General features: G+C 42.6%; 1 protein-coding gene across 3 annotated transcripts in view; it reads left to right on the top strand.

Annotated features, from left to right (window-relative positions):
• The window catches only part of LOC137372478 (outer dense fiber protein 2-like), a 62,272-nt gene extending 53,447 nt beyond the window's left edge, over positions 1 to 8,825 (top strand). For 2 of the 3 annotated variants that reach the window (XM_068036347.1, XM_068036346.1), the window contains one exon: positions 7,074 to 8,825. In XM_068036347.1, coding sequence (XP_067892448.1) covers positions 7,074 to 7,244 — 171 coding nt within the window. In that variant the 3' untranslated portion in view covers positions 7,245 to 8,825. Of the gene's footprint in view, positions 1 to 6,345 lie in introns of all 3 variants that reach the window. The other variant, XM_068036348.1, reaches the window with a different exon arrangement.
• Positions 8,826 to 15,683: the final 6,858 nt, after the last annotated feature.

The raw sequence follows: 15,683 nt of genomic DNA, 5'->3' as shown, positions 1-15,683 counted from the left end.
AATAAGATCGTGGCTGATCTGATTGTAACCTCAACTCCACATTCCTGCCTTCTCCCGATAACCTTCCACCCCCTTGCTTATCAAGAATCTGTCTAACTCTGCCTTAAAAATATTCAAAGATTCTGCTTCCACCGCCTTTTGAGGAAGAGAATTCCAAAGACTCTCGACCCACAGAGAAAAAATTTCTCCACCTCTGTCTTAAATGGGCGACCCCTTATTAAACAGTGACCCCTTGTTTTAGATTCTCCCACAAGGGGAAACATCCTTTCCACATCCACCCTGTCAAGACCCTTCAGGATCTTCTATGTTTCAATCAAGTCGCCTCTTACTCTTCTAAATTCCAGCAGATACAAGCCTAGCCTGTCCAACCTTTCCTCACGACAACCTGCCCATTCCAGGTATTAGTCTAGTGAACCTTCTCTGAATTGCTTCCAACACATTTACATCCTTAAATAAGGAAACCAATACTGTACACAGCACTCCAAATTGGTCTCACCAATGCCCTGTATAGCTGAAGCATAACCTCCTGACTTTTGTGTTCAATTCACCTCGCAATAAACAATAACATTCCATTAGCTTTCCTAATTACTTGCTGCACCTACATATTGGCCTTTTTGTGATTTATGCACTAGGACAGATCCCCCTGCATCTCAGAGCTCTGCAATCTCTCACCATTTAGATAATATGCTTTTTTATTCTTCCTGCCAAAATGGACAATTTCACACTTTCCCACATTATACTGCATTTGCCAGACCTTTGCCCACTCACGTAACCTATCCATATCCCTTTGTAGCCTCCTTTTACGTCTCCTTCACAACTTACTTTCCTACCTATCTTTGTCATCAAATTTAACAAATGTAATTCAGTCCCATCATCCAAGTCATTTTATATAAATTGTAAAATGCTGAGGCCCCAGCACTGCAGTATTGGCTTAGATTATGTGCTCAAGTATCTGGAATGGGCTTTGAACCCATGACCCTCCTCGTCAGACCCACAAGTGTTTTCACTGAGCCATGGCTGACCTAAATTTAAGTAGTAGAAACACAAAAAAAGAAATTTGTTCTCCTGAAGGTTATTGAAATATAGAATGCATTAACACATGGAGTCAATCGTAATGTTTAAGAGGCAAGCAGATAAACATTTTGAAGCAACAACAGGGAAGTGGGATGATAGTTGATGGTGTCAATTTGGAGCTAGCACTGGTACAGGCCCAATGGGTCAAATAGCTGCCTTTTGGAGCTGAATTTCACATTACGTCATGATTTTGAAAGGATATGCAATGCAACTTCATCTCTTGCCAACAGCTGGCTGTAAACAAAATCACTGATTTTTATTCAGATATTTTATCGAAACATATAAACAGTTTTTATATACCTAGGTTTGAGACAAATGGCTCTTGATTTTTTGGTCTGACAAAACAAGCAAAGATTAACTTTTTTTTTAAACTTAAATACCAATTTCAAATAAAAAAAAAAAGAAATACCCTGGGGAAAGACATTTTAATATTATTCATCACAAGTGTTCACCTTTTTTTAAAAAAACACACTCTAATATGTAATTTAAAAAACGCAAACTTACCATGTGGTGGTTGGCCTCCAGATTAGAGCTACCATCTTTACCACCTTTTAGCAATTTGAGAATTAAGACTGAAGATACTGTTATCGAGCTTCCTGAATACACACTATGCATCAGCTTAACTATTTGAAATGGGCAATAGATGTTGGCCTTGTCAGCAACACTGACATCCCAAGAACGAAAAGAAAAAGAGCTTGAGTTTTTGCAGTGTCCAGCCAACATTTCTCTCTTCTTCAACACTGCCTGTTTAAAAATAAAATACAGCCAAACTCTGCATTCATCCCATTGCTGTTTGTGTGTCGGGGCAGGTGCAGAATACCGAGCTACTGCATTTTCCTACACCACAGTCGCTTCACTTGGCAATGTTTTGACATCAATATAAATGCACAGATTTTATTGTGTGGCCTTTGTGAGGTGAGGTATTGTGAGCAAAGCCTTGACAAAAGATAGTGGGTTTTTAAAAAAAATAATTGAGTCCTGGAAATGCATCAGAAATATAGTTCCTGAGAGGTGAATTTTTAAACTTTTGGGGGAATGGCTGTGTCCCTTTTACTTTCTTCCCAGTTTCATGCATCAATTTAGGAGAATAAATCTGTTTTATAAACCTCTGCCAAAGCTACTCTGAGCTATCTTCTCAGAACTGCACCACTGGAGTGAGAATGACACTCCCTCTAATTTTCTTCCACTGTTTTATTTTCTCTCCCACTAGGTGGAGCTGCCTGACCCCTCTCTCATGCATCTCCACAGCAGCACTGCTAAAACTGGCAACATGTCTGAATGAGAGATTGAATTAATGACCCACGGCCACAAAGCATGCACTCTACTGCTTCCATTGCAAAAAAAAAAATTCAAAACATATATATGTACTTTATTGTGCAGTTAATGCATATTTGTAGTTTTTTCCTTAACATATGAACTACAGAGAGTACGTCATTTGCTCAGTCACTTTTTGTAGTGATGCAATTTTTAAACGTTTAGGACATTAATTGTCGCACGTTTTTTTTTCAAAATGTTCTCAGAACGTGTCAGACTGGATAGTGACCTTTTTAGATGCACATTTATTGTGTATCTGACTTAGCTTTGGGTGGACTAGTTTTTTTTAATTTTTGTGCCAGGTGGGCATCGCTGGCTAGGTCAGCATTTTATTGCCCATCCCTAATAGCCCTTGAACTGAGTGGCTTGCTGTGGGTCTGGAGTCACATGTTGGCCAGACCGGGTAAAGACAGCAGATTTCCTTCCCTACAGGATATTGGTGAACCATTGTTTTTACAACAATAAACAATGGTTTTATGGTCACCGATGTCTAATTGACCAAATGAACACGACAGTTGGTTTGCTGTTAACTCCAGGGCTGCCTCCTCAGCATCTGTGAGCCTTTGTATGTCTGGTGTGCCTCCACTGGTGCAGGTAGCCTCCCTTGAATTGTGGGCCCTCTTTGCCTGGAGGAGCAAGGAGGCAGATATAAAAAATGGCATTTCAACACAACACATTTCAAAAGAGGGGTGCTGGCCACAAAGGTGGGAGGTGCTTGGTGTTCACTACTCATGTAGGTGCCATTCTCTGAGCACCAGACAAGGGTAAGTTCTGTCATACATTGTACCATTCATGTCACTTCTTTACTCCCTGCCCAACCTCCCTTTCTTCGGCATGGCAGTGTCACACATGTGCCACTCTGTTGGCACACCCAGTTCGAGTGGAGTCCTGATATGAATTGGCACTTACTCTTGCGGTTCTTAGCAGGTTGTTCATCCTTTTTATGGCACTGCAGCCAGTCATGGCGGATGGCCCCGCGGCTACTGACCTCCTTTGCCACCTCCAGCCAGGCTGTCTTGGTCAGGTGGGAAGGCCTCTTCCTGCCATCGCTGGGAAGAGGACCTCCCGTTTTGCTGCACAGCCTGGAGGAGAGCGGTCAGGGAGGCATCACTGAACCGTGGTGCCACCCTGCCACGCCGCTGTCCCCAGGTAAAGTTGTCTTTTAACTAATGGAGCGATCTCTGCAGTCGAGCTGCTGCTTGGTTCTGTATCTTGTGCAGCTGCAGGCATTGCTGATGTGCTGGCTGCCCTTTAAATAGGGACCCAGCACATGAATGTCAGCTATGTCGCCGTCCATCACTGCAACACGCCACCCTCCCACATTATTGGGGGGGGGGGGCCACGCGTTGCCACTATGTTAATGAGCCTCCGCGCAAAATATCAGGGGGGGCCTCTGTGGCGGCCGATGCGCATGAGCATGCTGCCAAGTTAGACATAGTTATACAGAACAGAAACAGGCCCTTCGGCCCACCGTGTCTGTGCAGGCCATCGAGCACCTATCTATTCTAATCCCATTTTCCAGCACTTGGCCTGTGCCCTTGTATACTATGATGTTTCAAGTGCTCATCTAAATACTTCTTAAATGTTGTGAGGGTTCCTTCCTCTACCACCCCTTCAGGCAGTGTGTTCCAGATTCCAACCACCCTTTGGGTGAAAATTCTTTTCCTTAAATCCCCTCTAAACCTCCTGCCCCTTACCTTAAATCTATGCCCCTTTGTTATTGACACCTCTGCTAAGAGAAAAAGTTTCTTCCTATCTATCCTATCAGTGCCCCTCATAATTTTGTACACCTCAATCAGGTCCCCCCTCAACCTTCTCTGCTCTAAAGAAAATAACCCTAGCCTATCCAGTCTTTCTTTATAACTGAAATGCTCCAGCCCAGGCAACATCTTGATGAATCTCCGCTGTACCCTCTCCAGTGTAATCACATCCTTCCTATAGTGCGGTGACCAGAACTGTGTACAGTACTCCAGCAGTGGCCTAACTAGCGTTTTTATACAGCACCATCATAACCTCCCTGCTCTTATATTCTAGGCTGCGATGTGCGGCGCGCTGATAAAATTCGGCCCATGTTGTTTCTTTATTCTTGAGGCTTTGCATTCCACAGGTAAAAGGGTATAACCCAGTAGAAGAATCTGAAAAATGCCAGTGTCTTTGAGAATTTTTTGCCAGAGACTACAGATACTTCCTCTTCTGTTCCTATTAGAGAGCCCTAACTGGTAGCCATCCCGCTGTGACAGAAGTTTATAAACAGTTTTACTTTGCTAAATTGATGATGGAACTGAAGAGAAAGTAAAGGCATTCAGCCATTCCCCAAAAATTTAAAAAATCACCTCTTAATCTAGGATTCAATTATAAATCCCACCTGAGCAACCTTTTTGCAATATGGCATCACCCGTGTTTTGGCTCCCAAAGCTCAAGAAATCCGTTTTATCCATTAGTTCACCATTAAAGGTTATGGTAAAATGGAGAAACTCCTCTAGAGAGATTCACGCTGAGAATGGTGGACGGTGGAGACTTGTGAAAAGCAGCACGTCACCAAACAGTCCAACCATGGGTTTTCCTCTTCTTTCTGCAACTAATTATTTCTTCATGAATACTAGGAAGCTCCAAAGGATTCTGCATCCTATAGAGTCACAGAATCCTCTTCCTTAGGGTCCTAAGGCTTTTCCCATTGTGACACCAGGTGAAATTAATTGTGCAAATCCCTTCACCCTAAAATGGAACACAAAACATCAGCTCAATGTTCTTAGTGCTATATGAATTGAGTGTGGGAGGGAACAGTCAGCAACAATCCATGGTGACTCGAGATACCAGACAATGCAGCAGTTGTGCTTTGGTCAGCCAGTTTATATGTCGCTGTATATACCACATGAGACTTGGATCTTGACAACTGGTGTACATGGTGAAGAGGAACAGAGTCATCGATGCCTCTAATCCATGTTGGTTGAGTCTCATTCTATTCACCATCAGCAATTGCTGACCGCTCCCTCACGTGAATAGAGGCTGGAGAGTTGAAAACGTTGGGTCATGGTTCCAAATTTTGACGAACTGGTTTGCACTTCTAATAGTTTCAGTACCCAGAGAGGACTTGTAAGGAAGTAAAAATGCATTATTTTCATAGTTCCATCCTTGATAATTTAGTGCAACCCCAGCTCATCCACATAGTTTCACTGGAATCTAAGACTTGCTCTGAGTATGAGGACACTGGCTTGATGCATCTCTTCTTGGCAGAGACTGAAGCAGTGATGTCAGAGCACAAGTTAGTTACCTCTAATTAGAGGGGTCCTCTAATAGGACATGGAAAGGGAGGAGTCTGTGCCTCCAGGGGAAATAAATCTCAAAGGGATTGGGATTGTGTGAATTTTTCTACCTCCTTATATTACAACAGGATTCTATTACTGGGTAGGTATCCCTTCAGTGCCCAAATGGTACCTATGTTGAACACTGATCTTCCCCACCACTGAGGCAAAGTTAGATTGTTGTGTACTTCATTTCAGCTGCATTTCATTTCCAAATTTCCTTTCAGATAAATGCACCATATGGTTCCCAAGCACCTATGCACTAATCTCTCTAGTTTTGCAAGGGTAGACAAACTCTATTAAATTCAGTGACACCCACAGTTGAACAAGTGAAAACATAGTGTAATGCCAGGGTCAGTCACACATTGAAAAGCCTGCTCAAGTTTTGCTGTTACATTTATTATTTACAGGAAAAAGAAGCTGGATGATGGCAGTTACAGGGTTTGTTCTAGGGTTGTGGTGCGAATATAGATCAGATACTGAACAAATATTGCATCTGGATTAACCTTTTACAGAATTGTACAAGCTGGTTTGAGAAGATTGTTTAGATTCCCTTTAAGTTACTTGCATAATTATTTTCTGATTGCATTTTTTTTTTGCTGTACTCTGAATTGTTACCACATTTTCTATTATATTCTTTATTTCTTTTCCAAAGATGTGAAAAAGTGAAATTCAGAATGGCTGCCAGTGAGTTCCTGATCGTTTTGCAACCATTGAATCAATCTTCACTGCATTTATATTTACATTTTTCTACCAACAAAATATAACAAATGTTTCCCAATTTTGTGTGATTTACTGCCTTCAAATTCTACATTGCAATAGGCCTAAGTGAAAGATTTCTGTGACATTTGTAGAATTGAGCTTGGGATGAATATAGGTTAAATAAGGCAACATGGTTAGAGAGAAAAGGAATGCAAACTGAACAGAAAAGAATCAAATTAGACAGCGCCATACTAAGAAAAAGCAGTCCAGTTCAGGTGAAATAAATATCGAAGGACTTAAAACAATTGCAAAATAACGAGGGGAGATGTGGAGAAATTTCTTCACACAGTTGTGTTAAGATCTGGAATACACTGTGAAAGATTCCATAGTAACTTTCAAAAGATAATTGGGCATGTACTTGAAGAGGACTATATTGCAGAGTTATGGTGAAAAATTTGGGGTGCGGGACCAAACTGGTCAGCTATTTCAAAGAGTTGACATGGGCACGATGGGCTGAATGGCCTTCTTTGTTGTAAGGTTCTATTTTTCTATTAGCAGAAATGATGAAATACTAACTCTTGAACTGGAGGAAAGTACAGAAAGTTGTATTAAGCCACTCAACTTGGTAATTTTAATGAAGCTATTACGTTGTAGCTCACAGAATTAATTTTACTTTTTCAGGCTGAGATGAGTCATAAAACACATCTACAGGAGTTGAAGCTCAGTCTTGAGCAATCTGAGAATCAGAATCAGAGCATCCAGAATTACGTACAGTTTCTCAAAACGTCCTATGCAATTATGTTTGGAGACGGCACCATAACAGAATTTAATGCTGAACCAACATTAAGATGAGTAACTTCCTCCATCAAATCCTATGGAGATTATTTTGGTGGTTGGATGCTCAACATTTGACGTATTTATTTTAATTTAAAAAATTGTTTTCCATAATTAAACTTAAGAAACTTCACTGTAGGTCATGGAAATTGTTGGATCAAAACTGATTACCTGTGATTATAAACAAAATTGCACAATACTGAGATAGTACTACTGTAGTCAATGTTTATAAGTTAATACGCTTGAATATTGTATTTCAACATTAGTTTCAAATTGTGCTGGTGTGTAAATGAATAATTTTATTTTTGTTAAACAGATGTTAATCTTGTTTTTAAAGACAGTATTTTTGTATCTGGAACTCTGTTTTTTGCCATTGTTGCTTTTATTATAACACATGTTCAAATATTCTTCCTGAGTTGGTCAATTTCCACATTAAAAATTAAGCCAGTGTGAAAATAAGTCAGGAAACTATTAGGAGACCATCCCTTTTGAGTTTAATGCCACATAGGAACAGGAGTAGGCCATTCAGCCCCTTGAGCCTGTTAGCATAAGAAGAGAAGGCCATTCAGCCCCTCTATCTGGTCCTTTTATCTCCTGTTGACGACAAATCATTCGATTGTCAGCGCACGAATGGTTACAGTACAGAAGGAGGCTATTCAGTCTGTCGAGCTCATACCGGCTCTTTGCAAGAGCAATTTAGCCAGTCCCACTACCCTGCCCTTACCCCATAGCCCTGCCACATTTTTCCCTTCCAGTGCTTATCCAACTCCCTTTTGAAAGCCACAGTTGAATCTGCCTCTCAGCCACTCGCTGTATATGTTGCTTTTGGTTCTTTTGCCAGTCACCTTAAATTGGTGTCCTCTGGTTCTAGACCCTTCTGCTAATGGGAGGAGTTTCTTTCTCTCTGCCCTGTCTAGACACCTCATGATTTTGAACACCTCTATTCAATTTCATCTCAACCTTTTCTCTAAGGACAACCTCAGCTTCTCCAATCTATCCACATAACTGAAGTCCCTCACCCTAGAACTATTCTTGTAAATCACTTCTGCACCCTCTCCAATATCGTTACATCCTTCCTAAAGTCCGGTGCCCAGAATTTAACACAATATTTCAGCTGAGGCTGAACCATTGTTTTAGAAAGGGTGCATCATAACGTCCTTGCTCTTGTACTCGCTGCCTCCATATGCCCTGCTACCTTCAATGATTTGTGCTTGTACCGCCAGGTCTCCCTGTTCCTGCAGCTCCTTTTCAAACTTTGGCACTTCCCACTCTTCTGCATTAAATTTCATCTGCTATGGGTCTGCTCATTCCACCAGCCTGTTATGTCCTCTTGAAGTCTGTCACTATCCTCACAGTTCACTTTATTAAAATGATCCTGGCTGGCTTGTAAAGTTTGGAAAGGTGGAGCTGAAGTAGAAGATGAGCCATGATTATATTGAATGGGGGAGCAGGCTCACAGGGCTGCTACTACTTCTGTTTCTTATGCTCTTTATGTAATGTTGGCAAAATTCTCAATCTTTTAACACAAAAAAAATCATTTTTGTTATTTCATCTTCTGCTTTCAACTGCCTGTTTTAGTTTGCATTTAAAGTTTGTTCATCTTGGCTTGTGTCAGTTCTGTTATCATATTGATTGATCATGAAACCAGATGATTCATCGTTCACTTGAAAATGATGCACTAGCATTGATTAAAGGTTTGGATGCTTTCCCACAGCAAAATGTCTGCAGCCTTTGCTTCTGGCTTGCAATTTTTTCACATGCATGGTCTCTTCCAAATTAAACAGCAGGGTTTGTCTTGAGTTTGCAGTTCACTGGAAAATGAAATTGTTGATTTAACATGGCTTCACTTGCTGCTTAATGCAAAGAGGCCCGAGAATATGGCTCAGCAGGAAAGACCTGGACAATATCCAGGCTTGGGATGATAAGTGGCATGAAGACCCCGCCTGCCAAAAATGAGGCATATTAATTGTCATATGCAACATTAATTTTAAACAGTTGCCGGACTGAAGAGATGAATTGTTGAAAGAGATCAGCCGTGGCTGGAAAAATTTGCACAGTAAGAGACCATTGCCTGGAGAGACAATAGAACGGCTCCCTGATCCAATTAACCCAAATATATTTTGATCACCAGACATTGAATGTGGAACAAGCCAGCATTTCATGTCCTTCCCTCACACCCCTGCCGCCGCCCACCCCCCACCCCACCAAACTGTAGGTGTCTGCTAAGATGAAAGGAATCGACAAAAATGCAGTGGTGTTTGTTTTTAAAAAAACTAGTCACATGACTAATCTGCTGGCCCAGGTTTGGTTTTTAACTGCTCACAGAACAGTTTGGGTCAGACTGCAACTGAACTTGAAGAAAGAACCTCTTTCCTGCCTCTCTCTCGCTCTCTCATGATTTTCCAGCTCCACTGAAGACACTTAAACCTTGAGAGAAGACTTCTACATCGAAACAATTTTGAAAGTGTCCACTGGGCCCCAAAGAAACGGTAAGATTTACCTGCAATCAAAGACACTACATCGAACTCAAAGGACAGTAAATAAACCCCAGCTATTACTTCAGACTTTCCCCCTTTATTGATTTAATTTAGAGATAGAGCACTGAAACAGGCCCTTCGGCCCACCAAGTCTGTGCCAACCATTAACCACCCATTTATACTAATCCTACACTAATCCCATATTCCTACCACATCCTCACCTGTCCCTATATTCCCCTACCACCTACCTATACTAGGGGCAATTTATAATGGCCAATTTACCTATCAACCTGCAAGTCGTTTGGCTGTGGGAGGAAACTGGAGCACCCGGAGGAAACCCACGCAGACACAGGGAGAACTTGCAAACTCCACACAGGCAGTACCCGGAATTGAACCCGGGTCGCTGGAGCTGTGATGCTGTGGTGCTAGCCACTGTGCCGCCTACTTTCTACTTTTCTGTCTCTATCTGCGTGTGTCTTTGTCGCATATGCATGCTAGTCTGGTCATGTCACGTAGTCGTAGTCATTTTAACCGTATTAGAGTTTTAAGGTTAGTAAACTTCCACTTTATTTAAATCTAAGAAAACCAGTCTGGTTGATTTCTTTGCCTTACAATTGGAGAGCAGTGAGCAAAGATTCACTGAGGGGGAGTTAAAAACACCATGTTTTAAAAATTAAACCCTGTTACGGTTAAACCAGACAAAGGCTGAGAGGGAACCCCTAGACCCCTTTCTCACCTGGTCGTAACTGAAGTAACATTTGTGCGACACACATGCCACGCAATGACCGTCTCAAACAAGAGAGTCTAACAATCTCCCCTTGATGTTCAATAGCATTACCATCGCTGAATCCCCCACTATCAACATTCTGGGGGTTACCATTAACCAGAAACTGAATTGGACTAGCCATATAAATACTGTGGCTACAAGTGCAGGTCAGAGGTTCGGAATTCTGTGGCGAGTAACTCACCTGTTGACTCTTCAGTGCCTGTCCACCATTAACAAGGCACAAGTCAAGAGTGTGACAGAATACCCTCCACTTGCCTGGATGGGTGCAGCTCCAACAACACTCAAGAAGCTCGACACTATTCAGGACAAAGCAGCCCACTTGATTGGCACCCCATCCACCACTTTCAACATTCACTCCCTTCACCACCGGTGCACAGTGGCAGCAGTGTGTACCCTCTACAAGATGCACTACAGTACCTCGACAAGGCTCCTTTGGCAGCACCTTGCCAACCGCCTAGATAAACAAGTGGCAGCGGGCCCATGGGAACACCACCGCCTGCAAGTTCTCTTCCAAGTCAGACACCATCCTGACTCAGAAATATATTGCTGTTTCTCCACTGTAGCTATGCCAAAATCCTGGAACTCCCTCCCTAACAGCACTGTGAATGTACCTACACCACATGGACTGGTTCAAGAAGGCAGCTCACCACCACCTTCTCAAGGGCAGTTAGGGATGGGCAACAAATGCTGGCCTAGCCAGTGATGCCCACATCCCATGAGTGAATAAAAAAATGTTTTCTCATGTTGGCAATAGAACCAGAGGCAATCACCTTAAATCTCTGGCCTTTGGTTACCGACCCTTCTGCCAGTGGAAATAGTTTCTCCTTATTTATTCTATCAAAACCATTCATGATTTTGAACCCTCTATCAAATCTCTTAGCCTTCTCCTCAAAGGAGAACAACCCCAGCTTCTCTAGTCTCCACATAACTGAAGTTCCTCATGCCTGGTACCATTCCAGTAAATCTCCTCTGCTCCCTCTTCAAGGCCTTGACATCCTTGCTCAAGTGTGGTGGCCAGAATTGAGGATAATATTCCATCTGAGGCCTAACTAGTGTTTCATAAAGATTCACCATGACTTCCTTGCTTTTGTATTCTATGCTTCTGTTTATAAAGCCATGGACCCACATGCTTTTAAACAGCCTTGTCCCACCACCAAAGATTTGCGTACATACACTCCCAGGTCTCTCTGTTCCTGTAGCCCCTTTAAAATTGTATTATTTAGTTTATATTGCCTCTCCTTATTCTTCGTACCAAACTGCATCACCTCACACTTCTCTGGATTAAATTTCATCAGCCACGTGTCTATCCATTTCATCAATCTTTCCATGTCCTCATTGTTTACTACATTTCCAAGTTTCATATCATTGGCAAACTTTGAAATTATGTTCTGTATAGTCAAGTCCAGATCATTAATATATATTAAAATTAACTCTAACCACTGTATACCTTCCTCGAATCTAAAAAATAATTCATCACTGCATGTCACTTTCTGTCCATTTGCCAGTTTTGTATCCATGCTGCCACTATCCTTTTAACTCAATGGGCTTTACTTTTGCTAACATATCTATTAGATTGCCATCTAGTGCATTAAATATTGAAAGGTTAACTCCCAACATCAACTACACTACCCTCGTCAACCCTCTTTTTTAAATTATCAAAGAACTCAATCAAATTTTTCAAACACAATTTGCCTTTAACAAGTCCATTCAGGCTTTCATTTATTATCTGATCATTCATCTCATTGACTTTTCTGTGTACAAATTGACTGCTGCATTGGCCGTAAAAAAAAAATGAGTGCAATTCAAAAATAATTAATTGATTGTGAAGTGCTTGGGGATATCTTGAGAATGTGCAAGGTGCTATATAAATGCAAGTTATGCAAATCAGCAGACATGCTGACAAAAACATTAATGTATTTTTGTAACGACTTGGGAACTTAGGAAAAGTATAATTGCTTCCAGTCAATCGTTGTCTCTCTTCACTTAAAGATTAATTGATCTAATCCATACTGAAGGCTTTAACAGGGTCAATCGTTAATGTAATAAAACTAGAAAATGCTGGAAATACTCAGCAGGTCTGGCAGCATCTGTGCAGAGAGAAACAGAGTTAACCTTTCAATATTTAATGCACTAGATGGTAATCTAAGATTAGGACTTGAAGAGAAGATATACCTTATCCTAAGTTTAGCTCGTGGCTCAGTTGGTGATCATATCATCTAATTCTACTTTTCATGTTGATATATACGTTGCTAATACCGATAATTAATTTTCTATTACTATCTTCCATTAGTTTTTGACTGACTAGGCAGAAATTACTTGAGTAACAAAACGATGTCAATAAAAAGCAAAAACTGCAGATGCTGGAAATCGTGTGACATTGATCACAAGTCGTGGGAGTCAGTTGCCAGCATTCGCCAGAGCTGGCGGGCAGCCATAAAGACAGGGCTAAATTGTGGCGAGTCGAAGAGACTTAGTAGTTGGCAGGAAAAAAGACAGAGGCGCAAGGGGAGAGCCAACTGTGCAACAGCCCCAACAAACAAATTTCTCTGCAGCACCTGTGGAAGAGCCTGTCACTCCAGAATTGGCCTTTATAGCCACTCCAGGCGCTGCTTCACAAACCACTGACCACCTCCAGGCGCGTATCCATTGTCTCTCGAGATAAGGAGGCCCAAAAGAAAGAAACAAAACGATGTCAATAAAAAGCAAAAACTGCAGATGCTGGAAATGCAAAACAAAGCCGGAAAAAGCAAGAAGAAGGGTCACTGACCCGAAACATTAACTCTGCTTCTCTTTCCACAGATGCTGCCAGACCTGCTGAGTGGTTCCAGCATTTCTTGTTTTTATTCCGGAAAAAGCAAATCGTAGCAGGATTTGTGGATAGACAAGTTAACATTTCTGGTATGGACCCTTTGTCAGAACCAGAAAATGTTACCAACAAACATCAAAGATCTCAACATGTGAAAATGTGGGACAGGTAAAGACCAACTGATCCATCTAGCTTGACCCTCAGTCGCAATACCAACATTCTCCACCCACCTGGAGCCATGTAATCTCCTGAGGGAAGTGAAAAACCAGATAACAAACCAAAACAATTAGGGGGAAATGTGGGAAATTCCTCTCCGACCCTTTTTGGCTTTCCAAACTAGTCCAAGAGACCTCCTTTACTTTGACTTACATTACAATGAGCTTACCTCTTGTACAAGGTGATCTCCACATCTGTTGGAAACAGATCCAGCTCATTCTTGAAGGAATAGAAAACTCTGAAGTGCTGCGTTCATTCCTGGGCACCACACATCGGGAAGGATTATATTGGCCTTAGAGTGAGTGTAACACAGATTAACCAGAATGCTACTGGGGCTACAAGGGTTAAATAATGAGTACAGGTTGCATGGACTAGTCTTCACTTATCTTGAGTATAGCAGAGCAGGGGTGATCTATTGGATGTATTTAAGATGATTAAAGGATTTACTAGGGTAGATAGAAAGAAAATATTTCCTCTGGTGGGAGAGTCTAAAACAAGGGGGCATAACCTTAAAATTAGAGCTAGGCCATTCAGGGGTGATGTCAAGAAACACTTCACACCAAGGGTAGTGGAAATCTGGAACTCTCCTAAAAAGCTGTTGAAGTTGGTGGGTTAATTGAAAAATTCAAAACTGAAATCGGTTTTTGTTAGTCAGAGGTATTAAGGGTTATGGAACCAAAGCAGGTAAATGGTAGTAACGTACAGATCAGCCATATTGTAATTGATTGCTGGAATAGGTTTAAGGGGCTCAATGGTCTCCTGTTCCTATGTTCCTAATGTTGTGAATCAGTGTTCACCACACAAGCCAGCAATCTGTTCCATACATTGGGCTGGATTTTGTGGCAACAGCGGGACTCCTGGCGCCGGGCCAAAAAGGTGGGGGTGGGGAATCCCACCTCAGCATTTTCGAGTATCCCCATCGCTATCTTCCATTGTTCGGGCACTTCAGTGCCCGGTGCCAGGATCCCACCTCCAAAAGCTGCCAGCCAATCACAGGGCCGGCAGCTCAGCGGTATTGTCAGCGCCACCGGGAGCGGTGGCCATTGCCAGTACTGCAAAGGCCTTGGACCCAGGTCCAGCGCTGGAACCCTAGACCTCAGGTAACAGAGGCAGGGTTGCCGGGCCCAGTCCAGGAGGCCCTGGCAACGTTCGGTGGGAGGGTGGGTGTGAGGTCCAGTGGGAGAGGGGTCCATGGATATGGAGGTTTTGCTGGCAGTACAAATTGCCCATGGAGGAAGAGTCCCCCACCCAAGACCTCAAGGAGGGCGCCTCGTATTACAAGGCATCCTCCCCGTGTGGCTATTGCACTCCTCACCGCTGGTTAAATCCCAGTGACGGGTGGAAAGGACCCTTAAGTGGCTGGTAATGGGTCACTTAAGGGCCTCGATTGGCCTATCCCACCCCTGGGAAAAAGGCTTGGTGATGAGGAGGCAACGGGTCCTCTGCACTCCCACCCACCCCCCAACCCCCTCCCCCTCCGAGTTCCCACCTCCCATCCCGATTCTATAGGGAACCTCCTCCCCTGCCTCAGGGTGCACATCAAATCCAGTCCAGTCATAGAATCATTTATGGCATAGAGGGAGGCTATTCAGCCCATCAAGTCCATGCCGCCTCTCCACTGACCAATCCAGTCAGTCCCACTCACCTGCTCGATCCCCGTAGCTCTGCAAATTTATTTCCTTCAAGTGCCTATCCAATTTCTTTTTGAAATCATTGATTGGCTCCACTTATACCACCCTTGTGGGCAGCGAGTTCCTGGTCATTACCACTGACTGTGTAAAAAAGCTCTTTCTCACATTCACCCTGCATCTCTTATACAAAGCCTTCAATCTGTGTCCCTTAGCCCTTGTACTAGTTAATGGGAACAGTTTTTTCTTGCCTCACTTATCTAAGTCTGTCATAATCTTGTACACTTCTATCAAATCTCCCCTCAATCTTCTTTGCTGCAGGGAGAACAACCCCAGATTTCCCAGCCTAACCCTGTAACTAAAACCCCCCACCCCTGGAACCATTCTGGTAAATCTCCTTTGCACCCTCTCAAGGACCTTCACACCCTTCCTAAAGTGTGGTGACCAGAACTGGACGCAATACTCCATTTGTGGCCTAACCAGAGCTTTATAAAGGTTCAGCATAACTTCCCTGCTTTTGTACTCTTTGTCTCTATTTATGAA

The sequence above is a fragment of the Heterodontus francisci genome, chromosome 8 (genome assembly GCF_036365525.1).
Source record: "Heterodontus francisci isolate sHetFra1 chromosome 8, sHetFra1.hap1, whole genome shotgun sequence".
NCBI lineage: Eukaryota > Metazoa > Chordata > Chondrichthyes > Heterodontiformes > Heterodontidae > Heterodontus > Heterodontus francisci.
The sequence above is the reverse complement of the archived record's forward strand: the minus strand, read 5'-3'. Positions and strand labels throughout refer to the sequence as shown.